Source organism: Somniosus microcephalus, chromosome 8 (assembly GCF_052327205.1).
Source record: "Somniosus microcephalus isolate GS21.2 chromosome 8, FLI_Smic_1.0, whole genome shotgun sequence".
NCBI lineage: Eukaryota > Metazoa > Chordata > Chondrichthyes > Squaliformes > Somniosidae > Somniosus > Somniosus microcephalus.
The window spans coordinates 132,455,152-132,468,206 of record NC_140994.1 but is presented as its reverse complement, the minus strand read 5'-3'; the positions used below and the strand labels follow the sequence as shown (position 1 = coordinate 132,468,206).

General features: G+C 44.7%; 1 protein-coding gene across 1 annotated transcript in view; it reads left to right on the top strand.

Annotated features, from left to right (window-relative positions):
* The window catches only part of LOC147113800 (regulator of G protein signaling 14-like), a 96,097-nt gene extending 83,336 nt beyond the window's left edge, over window positions 1–12,761 (top strand). Inside the window, exons 9-14 of the mRNA XM_085995129.1 lie at window positions 408–484; window positions 4,358–4,484; window positions 5,967–6,064; window positions 10,308–10,350; window positions 11,185–11,323; window positions 12,310–12,761. Of these exons, the coding sequence (XP_085851255.1) occupies window positions 408–484; window positions 4,358–4,484; window positions 5,967–6,064; window positions 10,308–10,350; window positions 11,185–11,323; window positions 12,310–12,632 (807 nt within the window). The 3' untranslated portion in view covers window positions 12,633–12,761. The remainder of the gene's footprint in view (window positions 1–407; window positions 485–4,357; window positions 4,485–5,966; window positions 6,065–10,307; window positions 10,351–11,184; window positions 11,324–12,309) is intronic.
* The last annotated feature ends 294 nt before the right edge of the window (window positions 12,762–13,055 follow it).

The following is a 13,055-nucleotide window of genomic DNA, read 5'->3' as shown; positions in this document are numbered from 1 at the left end:
TCTTTATGGATAAGTCTAGACAATGAACGTTGGCAAGCCATTTCAACATGGAGGGTGGGGGTGGGGGGGAAACCGCAACTACTCCCCATCCTCTTCTCACCTGGTGTCCACGCAAATACTGTTCGGGCACTGGATAGCGATCGGGAGCGAAAACCCTAGCTGATTCCCCCTCCCCCTTTCCTAGCCCGGGAGCACCAAAGCCAATTGTCACATCACTAACCGCCACCTTATTTGAGACCATTTAACTCAGCTCAGAGCATGGTTTGAACCAAGGACATTCCTGGTCTGTACATGTCATTTATCTCTCAATGGACAAACCAACTGAGACAGTGGGAGAGTCCCAAACACAAGCATTTCCGACTTGCAAAACGACGTTGTTTACGGCCTAGTTTTACTTTCAATTTCAGAAGCCCCTTGTGCTGGATCAGGATAGTATGATCTTGTGTGACCAGGAGCTTCGCGTAGAGAAGAAAATACTGTTTGAGTAAGTGTTACATTTTAGTGTAAGATCAGTAGAATAGTACCGTAGAATGTTAAAAATTAAACTGTCCAACAATCTGGTCAGTGGAAAGACTGGGGAGACTTGGGATTTTCAGCCTGGTAAAGAGGTGACTGAAAGCCATTTAGCACCTCAAGCCTGTTCCACCATTCAGTTAGTCATGGCTGACCTGTACCTCAACTCCATTTACCCGTCTTTGCTCCATATCCATTGATAGCCACCACGGCAATTTGAGAATTTGAATTTAGTTTTAAAAATCTGGAAATAAAAAGCTGGTACCAGTAAAAGCAAATGTGAAGCTGTCAGATTGTTGTAAAAACCCAACCGGTTCACCAATGTCCTTTAGGGAAAGAAACCTGCCGTCCTTAACCAGCCTGGCCTGTACGTGTCTCCAGTCCCACACCAACGTCTTAACTGCCCTCTGAAGTGGCCCTTGAACGAGTAAAAAGACTGTTAAGGGTATCAGAAATTTTAACAAAATATGAGACGTCCCATCTCAGCCCGTTTGGCACTCCTTCCGATTTTATTTTCCACTAAAGTCAAAGAAAGTTGGACAGATTATAAACCAGGCTGCCGATGCACTATCGCCCAAGACAAACTTATACCCCTTATTCTGTTAACATATTTGATATTCTTAACAGTCATTTTACTCATTCATGAGATCTGGGCACCGCTGGCAAGGCCGGCCTTTGTTGCCCATCCCTAGATGCCCTGATGTAATGGTTTGATACAACTGAGTGACTTGCTGGTCACTTGCTTTACATTAAACCCCAATTACTTTCAATTAAACTGTGGGAGTAGAACCAGAGGACATGTGTTCAAACTAGACTAGGGTAATTTTAGGACTGATATCAGGAAATTATTCTTCATACAAAGAGTGATCAATGTAAGAATAAGCTTCCAGCTACAGCAGTGGAGGCAATTCATTTAAGAAGGTATATTGGATGGTACAAAGGTGGGGGATGTTAGTATCTCTCTGTTTGTGTGAATCAAATGGACTAAATGGCCTTCCTCATCTATAATGATCTTGTGATCAAAAGGTCAGTCAGTTTCTAATCCCTCTCTGGGAGTGCAATGAAAAGGCCACACAACATGTGATTGCCAGGCTTGATCACATGTTAACACAGGAGATTTGGGTGAGAATTGTTTTTGCATAATTTCACAAATACCGACCTGAGGAAATCTTCAGAGGAACATAAGAACATAAGAAATAGGAACAGGAGTAGGCCATTCGACCCTTCGAGCCTGCTCCACCATTCAATAAGATCATGGCTGATCTTCTGCCTCAACTCCATTCACTGGCCCTATCGCCATATCCCTTGATGCCTTTTCTAATCAGAAATCTATCGACTTCTGTTTTGAATATACCCAATGATTGAGCCTCCACTGTCCTTTGGGGTAGAGAATTCTAAAGATTCACCATCCTCTGAATGAAGAAAATTCTTCTCATCTCAGTCCTGACTGGCCTACCCTTTATCCTGAGGCTGTGGCCCCTGATACTAGACTCCACAGCCAAGGGAAACATTCTCCCAGCATCCACCCTATCAAGCCCTGTAATCATTTTGTATGCTTCAATGAGATCCCCTCTCATTCTTCTGAATTCAAGAGAATACAGGCCTAGTTTACTCAATCTCTTCTCGTACGACAATCCCGCCATCCCAGGAATCAATTTTGTGAACCTTCATTGCACTCCCTCTATGGCAAGTATATCCTTCCTTAGGTAAGGGGACCAAAATTGTACACAGGTCTCACCAAGGCCCTATATAATTGAAGTAAAACTTCTTTACTCCTGTACTCAAATCTTCTTGTAATGAAGGCCAGCATACCATTTGCCTTCCTAATGGCTTGCGGCACCTGCACATTCACTTTCAGTGACTCATGTATAAGGACACCCAGGTCCCTTTGAGCATCTGCATTCCCCAATCTTTCACCATTTATGAAATGCTCTGCCTTTCTGTTTTTTCTACCAAAGTGGATAACCTCACATTTATCCACATTATATTCCATCTGCCATGTTCTCGCACACTCACTGAGCCTGTCGAGATCCCCTTGAAGCCTCTTCCCATCCTCTTCACAACTGACACTGCCACCTAGCTTTGTATCATCAGCAAATTTGGAAATATTACATTTAGTCCCCTCATCCAAATAATTGATATAGATTGTGAATAGCTGGGGCCCAAGCACCGATCCTTGCGGTCCCCCACCAGTCACAGCCTACCATCCTGAAAAAGACCCGTTTATCCCTGCTCTTTGTTTTCTGTCTGTTAACCAATTCTCAATCCATGCTAGTATATTACCCCCAATTCCATGTGCCCTAACTTTGTTCACCAACCTCTTGTGTGGGAACTTATCGAAGGCCTTCTGAAAATCCAAATACACCACATCTACCGGTTCCCCTTTGTCTACTCCACTAGTTACATCCTCAAAGAACTCCAATAGGTTTGTTAAACAGGATTTCCCTTTCACAAATCCATGTTGACTCTGCCCAATCTTACTATTAGTTTCTAAGTGCCCAGTTATTGCATCCTTTATAATAGATTCCAGCATTTTCCCAACTACTGATGTAAGGCTAACAGGTCTGTAGTTCCCCGTTTTCTGTCTCCCTCCTTTCTTAAATAGCGCGGTTACATTTGCTATCCTCCAATCTGGAGGAACCGTTCCAGAATCTATAGAATTTTGGAAGATGACAACCAATGCGTCCACTATTCCAATGGCCACCTCTTTCAACACCCGAGGATGTAGGTCATCCAGTCCTTGGGATTTATCGGCTTTTAGTCCCATTAATTTTGCTAGTACTGTTTTTTTACTAATAGCAATTTCTCGGAAGGGAGGTACAGTTTCAGTACCAAAGTGATTGGATAATTTTTCACCTCTGTTAACACCTGTTAGAGCTTTGAGTTATGAGAAAGATTGGAAAAATCTGGGTTTTGAAAGGAGGTGACTGAGATGTGATCTTCCAGCAGTATATAAGAATTTTGTGGGAAAGGAAAACCTGGAAAAGTACTTCAAACTGAACAGCAAGTGTAGGACAAGGGAACACAGGTTCAAAAAGGTAAAAAGGCAAATTTAGGCCTGACAATAGCAAGCTCTTCATATGAAGAGTGGTTAACACATGAAATTTACTCACCGATAGAGAAATGGAGTCAAAAGCACTGGAAGCACTTATGAGCCAACTGAACACAACAGCGGGGTACATTAGAGTCTTCCTGGATTGATAACCAAAGATCATAGAATCTTACAGCACAGAAGGAGGCCATTTGGCTCTCTTTGAAAGAGCTGTCCAATTAGTACCACTCCCCTGTTCTTTCCCCATAGCTCTGCAATTGTCTCCCCTTCAAGTTTATATCCAGTTCCCTTTTTTTGCTATTGAATCTGCTTCCACCATCCTTGAGCCAAATGGCCGCCTTCATCTGTAATTCACTTATGATCTTGTGAAGCAGTGAGCAGCTGTGAAGTGACTAAGTTAACCACACCTGTCATGCTATAAGTAACATGAGTATAAGAACATAACAGTGTAAGAAATAGGAGCTGGAGTAAGCCAAATGGCCCTTTGTGCCGGCTCCGCCATTCAATAATATCATGGCTAATCTTCTACCTCAACTCGACCTACACACACTATCCCCTTATTCATTGATTCTTCTGGAGTCCAAAAATCTATCGATCTCAGCCTTGAAAATAAGGGCAATTCCACCGACCCACACTGGCAGTATATGGGGAGTGAGGGATTGGTGAATTTACCCTCCAGTTTGTTTTCAAAGTTGTGGTGAAAGTGAAATAACTTTAAACCACGAGTTCAGGGAAGTTTGCTCGGTGTTGACTTTCATTCATTACCCATCTTTCATTCTGATTCCCTTTCAGGTTGGAACTTGTTCCAGTAAATCGAAAACTTTGGGTGACAGCTAAACCTACCAAAACAGTGTCTGAGGCTTTACAGCCATTTCTGATCAAATATAACTTAAATGCCAAGGAGGTCGAGGCTAAAATCGTACGTATTAACACAGAAAAAAGAAAGAACTTGCATTTCTATAGCGCCTTTCACATCCTCAGGACGTCCAAAAGCACTTCACAGCTAATTAATTATTTTTGAAGTATAGTCATTGTTGTAATGTAGGAAATTTGCATACAACAAGGTCCCTCAAACAGCAATGAGATAATGATCAGATAATCTCTTTAAGGGCTAATACAAAAGCAAAATACTGCGGATGCTGGAAATCTGAAATAAAAACAGAAAATACTGGAAATACTCAGCAGGTCAGGCAGCATCTGTGGAGAGAGAAGCACAGTTAACGTTTCAGGTCTCTACAGATGCTGCCTGACCTGCTGAGTATTTCCAGCATTTTCTGTTTTTATCTCTTTAAGGTGTTGGTTGAGGGATAAATATTGGCCAAGAGAGTGAGAGAATTCCCCTTGCTTTCCTTCTTCAAATCGTGTCATGGGATCTTTTACTGCCAATTGAGAGAGCAGACGGGGCCTCGGTTTAACTTCCTATCCAAAAGACGGCACCTCCGACAGTGCCGCACTCCCTCAGTACTGCACTGGAGTATCAGCCTAGATTATGTGCTCAAGCTGCTGGAGTGGGGTTTGAACACATGACCATCTGAGTTAGGCGAGAGTGCTACCAACTGAGCCAAGACTGACATCTGATATTGAGCCATTGGGAAAGTGGCAATTTTTTGAAGGTGAAACCTTTCATCTAAACAGACTCAGGCTAAATCTATCCTCTTAGAAAACATTCCTGCTCAAGTACTGTAGTGTCACTAGGATGTGGAACCAATCAATCAGGAAGGAGTGTTTTATTCTTATGCTGTATTGTTGACAGGATTTCCAATGATGAATGAAAAACAGCTAGATTTAACAGAACTTTATAAACAGCAGCTCACTGCTGGCTTGCAAACTCCATCTTGCAGACTAACTCCACCAGTCTGGATCTAACTGGTTGCTTATTTGAAAACCTATATATTTACTGATACGAACATATGAGCAACGGTGGACAGGAAAAGACCCTCTGATCCATCCAACTTGTCCCACACAATTTGTGATACCTTGTGCATCATAATATATGCATTCCTCATCCCACCCCACCTGGAACCATGTGTTCTCCTGGGAGAAACAAAAAACCAGATAAAAACCCAGGCCAATTTGGGGGGGAAAATCTGGCCAATTCCTCTCCCACCCCCCAGGGCAATGGAAACTAGTCCAGGACATCGCTCTGGCCCTGATAATACTATGCAGTACCCACCTTTTTGTACAGGGTGATTTCTGCCCCAGCCAGATACAGGTCCAGCTCTCACTTGAGGTATGAAAGGAAAGTCTCAAAGTGTTCATACTCAGACTACTATATTATTACAGGCTCCTAAAGCAGGTTCGTTGTGAAGTGCTGTTGGCGCAGACTCTGGTGAAGTAGATTTAACTGACAGCAATTGGAACTGTGTGGTGAATGATTTAAAAAAAAATCTGTGTAATATAGAGTGGAGACTCCCAGCCTCTGAAACTGGATGTCACAGTGTCCTGCCTGGAGAGTCAGCGAGTGATCCTGGACAAGATAAAGAAACCCGAGCGGGGTATGTATCTTGTAGACATCTTTCTCTTGTTCAGTTTTCTCCTCTCTTCTCCCAAAGGTGCCGACTCTTCCTTTGAGTTTCGCTCTGCGGGCTCCGGGACCCCTTCGGTGCCTCCTCCTTTGTATTTGAGCATCAACAGTGAGGGGGTGTGGGGCTACACAGCTGAGCCTGTTCGGTCCTCACCCGGGCTGACACATGCAGACTTTCTAGTGGGAGTAGGGTTGCCAACTCTGGTTGGACATATTCCTGGAGGTGTCATCACATGACCTCCCGCCTCCAAGTGCTCCGCTCCCACAACCTGCCATTGGTCGCTCAACATGTCCGTCATCATGGTGCACTGCCTTCCCCCACCAATTGGAAAGCCACTAGACTCTTCATTACCTGATTGGATGATTTGTGACTGTCAATCAAACAGCCTTTTCTTTCCCATATCCAATAATTTTATCACTTGGAAACAAAAGTGTTCAAAGAAAATTTAAAATAAAACACAATTTTTTTTAAAGCCCCTATCAATTTTCTCCTGTGTTGCTCACAGCAGTGACCTGGAGATCAGTCTTTAATTGCTGGACACTCTTGGACAATCCTGGAGGGTTGGCAACCTTAGTGGGAGTGACTAGATAGCCAACAGGAATAAGAACCTGTAATGTCCAAGATGTTGGTAATGCTGCTTAAAGAATGCTGTGGGATCCTTGCTTCCTATCTATCTGTTACATGAGTAATCAACATGCTTTGTTTAAGGTCATAATCAGAGAAAACAGGATAAAGCCATTTATAGTAAGTTAGTTGATCCGTTTATTCATTAAGAGTCTCCTGTGCCTCGTGGCGCATGAGGCAACCCATTTTTTCCAATGCTATTTATCCAGAGAAAGATCTTTGACTCCGATCGGAGTATCATCTTGCTTTACATCCAGCAGATCCTGGTTCTCCACAGTTGGGTCTGGAGTTTCCTCCTTGGTCGCAATCAGGAAGTTAGACCTAGAAATGCACCCCAATGCTGCCCTCATTTGCCGATTTCAAATTACACCCAAGTGTCATCCCCAATCTCATTAGAATACGCCCGAACAAGCACAATTGGAGGATACTCTCATTTGGGATCATTGCCAGTTTTGTGGTTTAGTTCGGGCGGAGAGTTTGGTGGACGGACGTGTAAGATCGAGGCGACTTGGGCGTATTATAATTATGTATAACTCACTTACTTCCACAATGCCACGATCTTTTATGCCACGAGATTGATGTGTGCCCAGATTACGTGTGTCACTGGGCGCAAATGCGGAGGGAAGTCCAGGCCTTGATGTTTATCTTTGCCAGTCGGTAACAGACTTCTTTTGACCCTGGGTTGTTTCCATAACAGGAGGCATTTTTACCTGGACAGAACATTAGCCTGACTCACAACCCATACCAGGAGGGTGGTGCACTGCCTTTAGACTGGCTCTTACCTTTTGACCTGTCTGGTTTGGGAGGCCCGACCAGGAGTTACACACCAGACAGCATAGTTCTCAGGGTCATAGGAGCTTGGTGAGCCTTCCCACCACATCAAGGGGAAGACACTTACAATAAGTAGTAGATTCAACCTCCATATCAGATAGTCTCACATAGTTTCTTTATTGATACATCTCTATCAAAGATATATGTACACATGGATATATATATATACACAGGATTTTTCTTTTCCCCATTTCCAAGGCCAGGGTTACAAAGGCCAATTATCACAACCCAGTATTTCCCCCAGCTGAGGTCAGCTAACTCAGTACAGATCAGGGTCCTCTCTGGTCTACCAAATTGAGGAGTGCATTTACTAACTGAGGCACAGAGGGCAGTTGGGCTATGCATTCTAAGAAACAAACCACATCTTTCTGTGAGCAGGCAATGTTTCAGATCGATGTTTCAAATAGCAGGCAATAATTGGGTGGTGAGATTCGCTCTCTGCTTTTTATTGTGTGTGAGTCACCAGATACCAGCTCTAAATGTTAAACAACCAACTGTAAATGATGCTCCCACAGAGCTGACCTTTTACTGGCCAGCTCTGATCACGCACAAGCTCCCAGTGGCAGTGTTAGGTTGTCACATTCAGCTTGTCCCACAGCTGTTGAATTCCTTTTCACAGCCTATTGCCTCCCAGAGCCTTTATTTGGACATCAGTGGGTTTTAGTCCAAGATGTCTGATGTGAAGTATGGATACATCTTGTGCATGACTAACTCACAAACACATTCGGGACTAACCTTACCAGAACTGGTGTTGATTATAACTGCAAACTGTGCCTGTATTTTTGCAATGACTGACATGGCTGTGCAGTGGGTTATAAGTACAAGGCTATTGTGACCTTGTCCCCAAAAGAGTTGCTTCTTCTCTTTGTTTTTGTTTCTCTTGGACAGCAGGCGCTGGGAACGGTGGGTGGTTGCACCAGAGACACTGGGAGTGGTGGAGGTGTGGGCTGGTGTGTGGAGAGGGTGGCGATTACCCTATCGGTTCATGGTTGGTGGGGTGGTCTGCACCCCTGGAATCTACCTGTCTTTCTCTGCCTCATTCTGGGCCATGGGAGCCATTTTCTCTATGCCAGATTTTCCAACCTTCCCTCCCCCTCTGCTATTCTGCTGTACCCATTTATACTTCTTTTGGTAGAATGAACTGTTTTTTCTTTGAACTTCAGTGGACAGCTATTAATCAAACCCACTTCAATTCATAAAGTGAAGACTTAACAAAGAAATGTCTGATATAAATCTGCTTTTCTTTTGGAAGAGAAAAAAAACACCTTCGAATTTCTGTCCTTCCAACTTTCTTGAAGGTCTTGACCTATGCTGGAGCATTGACTTATCTCACCCGAGTGGCTAACTCTTCAGGTGTGAACGAGACAGTGAATATCGGTTGGCTATTTGGAAGGCATCACCACTTGTATTCTAGGAGTAAATGCTTAGCAACTGGCAGGCTGATTCCCCTCCCCCACCAAGCCCAAGGATACTGAGGTTAATTGTAGTGCCTTACCATTAGTCTAGTTAAGGATAAATTAAGCACTCTGCCTCACTTGAGTAACAAGGTTACTCTTTTCCCCAATGTTGTCTCTCACTTCCACAAGAGTAGGGTTCCGCAGGTTACTCTGATATTCCACAGGTGCTTCTAACCCTCTGTTCCTTCTCCAGAAGAAGTCAGTGGACAGCAATCAGTTGGAGAAACCCTCACCCAGCCAGAATGACCCTACAGTACCTCCCCATTGCAAAATTCAATTGTTTCTTAAAAGCATCCAGGGTTTTAACCTCCAGAACTCTACATGGAGGCCGAAAGGCCTAACTCATCCATAATCTTTCGCCCTCCCTAGATGACCATCATTGAAGTCAATTGTATCACTTCTACCTAACTGAGATCAGTTACCTCAGCATAGACTGGGAATTGAAAATAGGCCTCTTCTGAGCTGTATGGCTTAGTGCTACAATGGGCACTAGCCCATCGTGTGGGGTGGGGGGGTGGTTGGTGCTATGAACATACAGCTAATGCCAGTCTTATTTATTTGTCTTGATGAAATAGCTAAGGATGAAGAAGTTGAAAGAAGCCTAGGAGTGGTAGTAAACTTGATGGCCCAGATGTCCAATCAATGCAGAGCAGTTATTAACAAAGCCACTGGATTGGTGAACTACACAGTTAAAACTAGTCAGAGGATATAAAGATCAATGAGTGCTTTAGTCAGATCGCATCTTGTGTACTGTCTCCAATTCTGGTCACAAAGACACAAGGGAAGCATTCAAGCACTGGAGACAGTGCAGCGAAGTGCCACAAGGCTGACCCTTAGTGTTAGGCATCTGAGTTACAAGGAAAGACTGGAGAAACTTGGGATCTTGGACTTTTAAAGGCGGCAATTGAGAGGTGATCTTATAGAAGGACATCAGAGAGTAAACAGTATAGAACAAGTAAATCCTTAAAATTGCTTCAAACTAAACAGTGACAACAGGGCAAGGAGACAAAGGTTAAAATGAGTTCAAATTTAGGACTGATATCAGGACATATTTCACACAAAGAGAGGGCAACACACGGATTGGATTCCACGCAGAATCCGGGAGGTGAAAACTCTGGAAGCTCTTAAGAACCAATTGAATGTTGCAGTGGGGTTGTTCTGGCTGTGTGAAATAGATGGGCTGAAAGGCCTATCTCATCCATAATGATTTAGTATCTTTGAGCCTAAGAGCAGTGGGTAAGAAATAATCAACGTCTTGCTGAATGCTTTCTAACCATCAGTCCTGTTTTCATTGTTCACAGGTAGACAAGAAGAGGGAGCGAGTTCAAACCAATCATCCACACACCTTGTAAGTGGAACAGGATCTTCCATCCTCCAATCATCATGCACTATTAAAGGCACCTTTACATTAGGGGAGAGTGCCCTGCCTGAAACACATGGTTCTCTGAATATCAGGAGACCGATGGCAGTTGCAGACAACAACAACAACTTGCATTTATAAAGTGCCTTTAACGTAGTAAAGCGTCCCATAGTGCTTCACCAGTAGGGTTATCAGACAAAATATGACACGGAGCCACATTAGGACAGATGACTAAAAGCTTGGTCAATGAGGTAGGTTTCAAGGAGTGACTTAAAGGAGGAGAGAGAGCTGGAGAGGTGGAAAGGTTTAGGGAGGGGATTCCAGAGCTTAGGGCCTAGGCAGCTGAAGGCATGGCTGCCAATGGTGGAGCGGTTAAAATCAGGAATGTACAATAGGCCAGAATAGGAGGAGCGGAGATTTGGAGGGTTGTAGGGATGGAGGAGGTTACAGAGATAGGGAGGAGCGAGGCCATAGAGGGCTTTGAAAACAAGGATGAGAATTTTGAAATCGAGGCGTTGCTTATGTAGGTCAGCGAGCACAGGGGTGATGGGTGAATGAGACTTGATGCGAGTTAGGGTACAGGCAGCAGAGTTTTGGATGAGCACAAGTTTATGGACAAAGGGAGCATGGAACGGAGAATCGATGTTGTAGCACTATCGCCACGCCATGCTCCTTTTGAGCACAACTTTCCACTGGGCGTGCGGGAGTACTGGATTGACCCCAAGGGATGTGGGAGATAGGGCAGTAGTTTGCAAGGACAGATTGGTCAAGATACATTATGACAAAGGAGCACTGTGATTTATCCAATTATCCCATCAACAGAAGCAGCAGGAGTCTTCCACAGACATAACGGAAGCCTGCGAGAGTCCCTCTGTGTCCTCCCGGACCACTAGGAGAAGCAGAGGTAAAGAAAAATATGAAGAGCAGAAGGAGCTGTACCGCAAGACTTATGATGTGGAAGGTAAAACAAACAAAAACCAACATCACCATCCGTGGGTAGGAATACTTGCTGAATCCCTATAATTTAAGGAACAGGAGTGGAAAAGGGAGAAACAGAGAGGGCTTGGGTAGCGGAAGGGTGGAAATGCAGAGTTTGAAGAGAAGGATTCAGGAGGTATTTTGAAAGTAATTTTGGAGGTGCAAGGTGAGGTTGGAGGAGGTGGCGGGGGAGGGGGGGGGGGAGGAGATCTTGTCAGGCTATCCCAAGTAAGGTCGCCGACCCTGCTGGATTGTCCTAGAGTCCCCTGGAATTAAAGATTAATCTCCAGGACTCTGCTGTGAGCGATCCAGGAGAAAAAAAAATCACTCCAGCTCGACTCACAACAAACAGCAGGGCTGCGGCATGCCCAGAATGCAGTGCAACCCTGGCGCATGCATACTCGAACCAGTAAAATTATGCAATGGATAGAGCAGTTTCTGGGGTGTGGATCATTGTGGGTATTATAGCCACCATTATTGACCAATTGCCAGGAGGATTGATGTGTCAGGTGATGGCGGGAACATGAGTGGGAGGTCATGTGATGCAACCTCCCGGAATATGGTCCAACCAGACATGGCAACCCAATCCCAGAGGACAGGAACATTGAGGAACAGACAACGACCAATGGTGGAGCAGAGGGAGTGAGGTGCAAGGGGAGGGTTCTTTGAGAATTGTTGTAAGGTTGATTGGTGCAAACATTGTCCAATGTGGACTTGAGCTCTACTGATCAAAAAGGTTAAATCGCTGGACTGTGCATAATTAATTGACCTCATCTGTGGCAGTAGTGGAGATGCTGCAATTGGACTCAGCATCCCTGGGCTTGAATGTTGAGAGGAAGCAGCTCTGGCATTAATTCCTGATCATTGTCTCTTGACTCTCGCCTTCAGGAAGGGAGAGAATTGGGGTAGCGAAAGTCACTTGTACAACAAAGCTACGATATAACTGCAGATTTGTTCTTCCTCTTGCAGCACTGTTCGAGATGTTGTCAAAAGCACAGAGTTGCCGTGTCAACGATCAGCGTGGCCTTCTGAAGAAAGAAGACTTGGTGCTTCCAGACTTTCTGCAGCTTCCTGAAGAACTGGCCAGGATCTGCCTTCACCCACCCGAGTCAGACACTGGAAGAGAGAAAGGCGCAGGAAATCAAACCCATCCAAAGAAAGGTACGACCGGGGGTGAATGGAGCCCAGGAGATCCGGGTGAGAAGCCAACCCCAAAGGTCTCCACTTCACAGGGTGCACAGCAGGAAGCTTTGACGGACCAGAAGAGTCTGTGCTCCCGGACAGAGTTCTAACGGTGGAGAAACAGTGCAGCCGTGGCCTGCAGAGTGGGATCCAATCTTAGAGCAGCCGCTCCACCTCCTCCTGTTCCCCAACTGTCAGCCAAGCACGACAGGGCAGGTTAGCAGAATCCTCATTGAGTCCCAATGAGCCGATAGTGTTGAGTCCTTCAGCACTGTGCCTGATTGCGACACTCCAATGGTGACGGAACTGCATTTCCTCCCAGATGGGTCGAATGGCCTCCTTCTGTGCTGTATGATTCTATGATTCTATGAATTTTAGGTTCAAGGCACTTTACAGAAACCAAGCTGTGAAAAAAATAATGGTGAATATTGGATCTCAAGACAGCACTGTCGCAGTAGGCCACTGCTAATGAAGGATGCGCGTCTTCATAATTTATCTCCATTTTAATATCCCGCTATCGCTGCTGAGTGCAA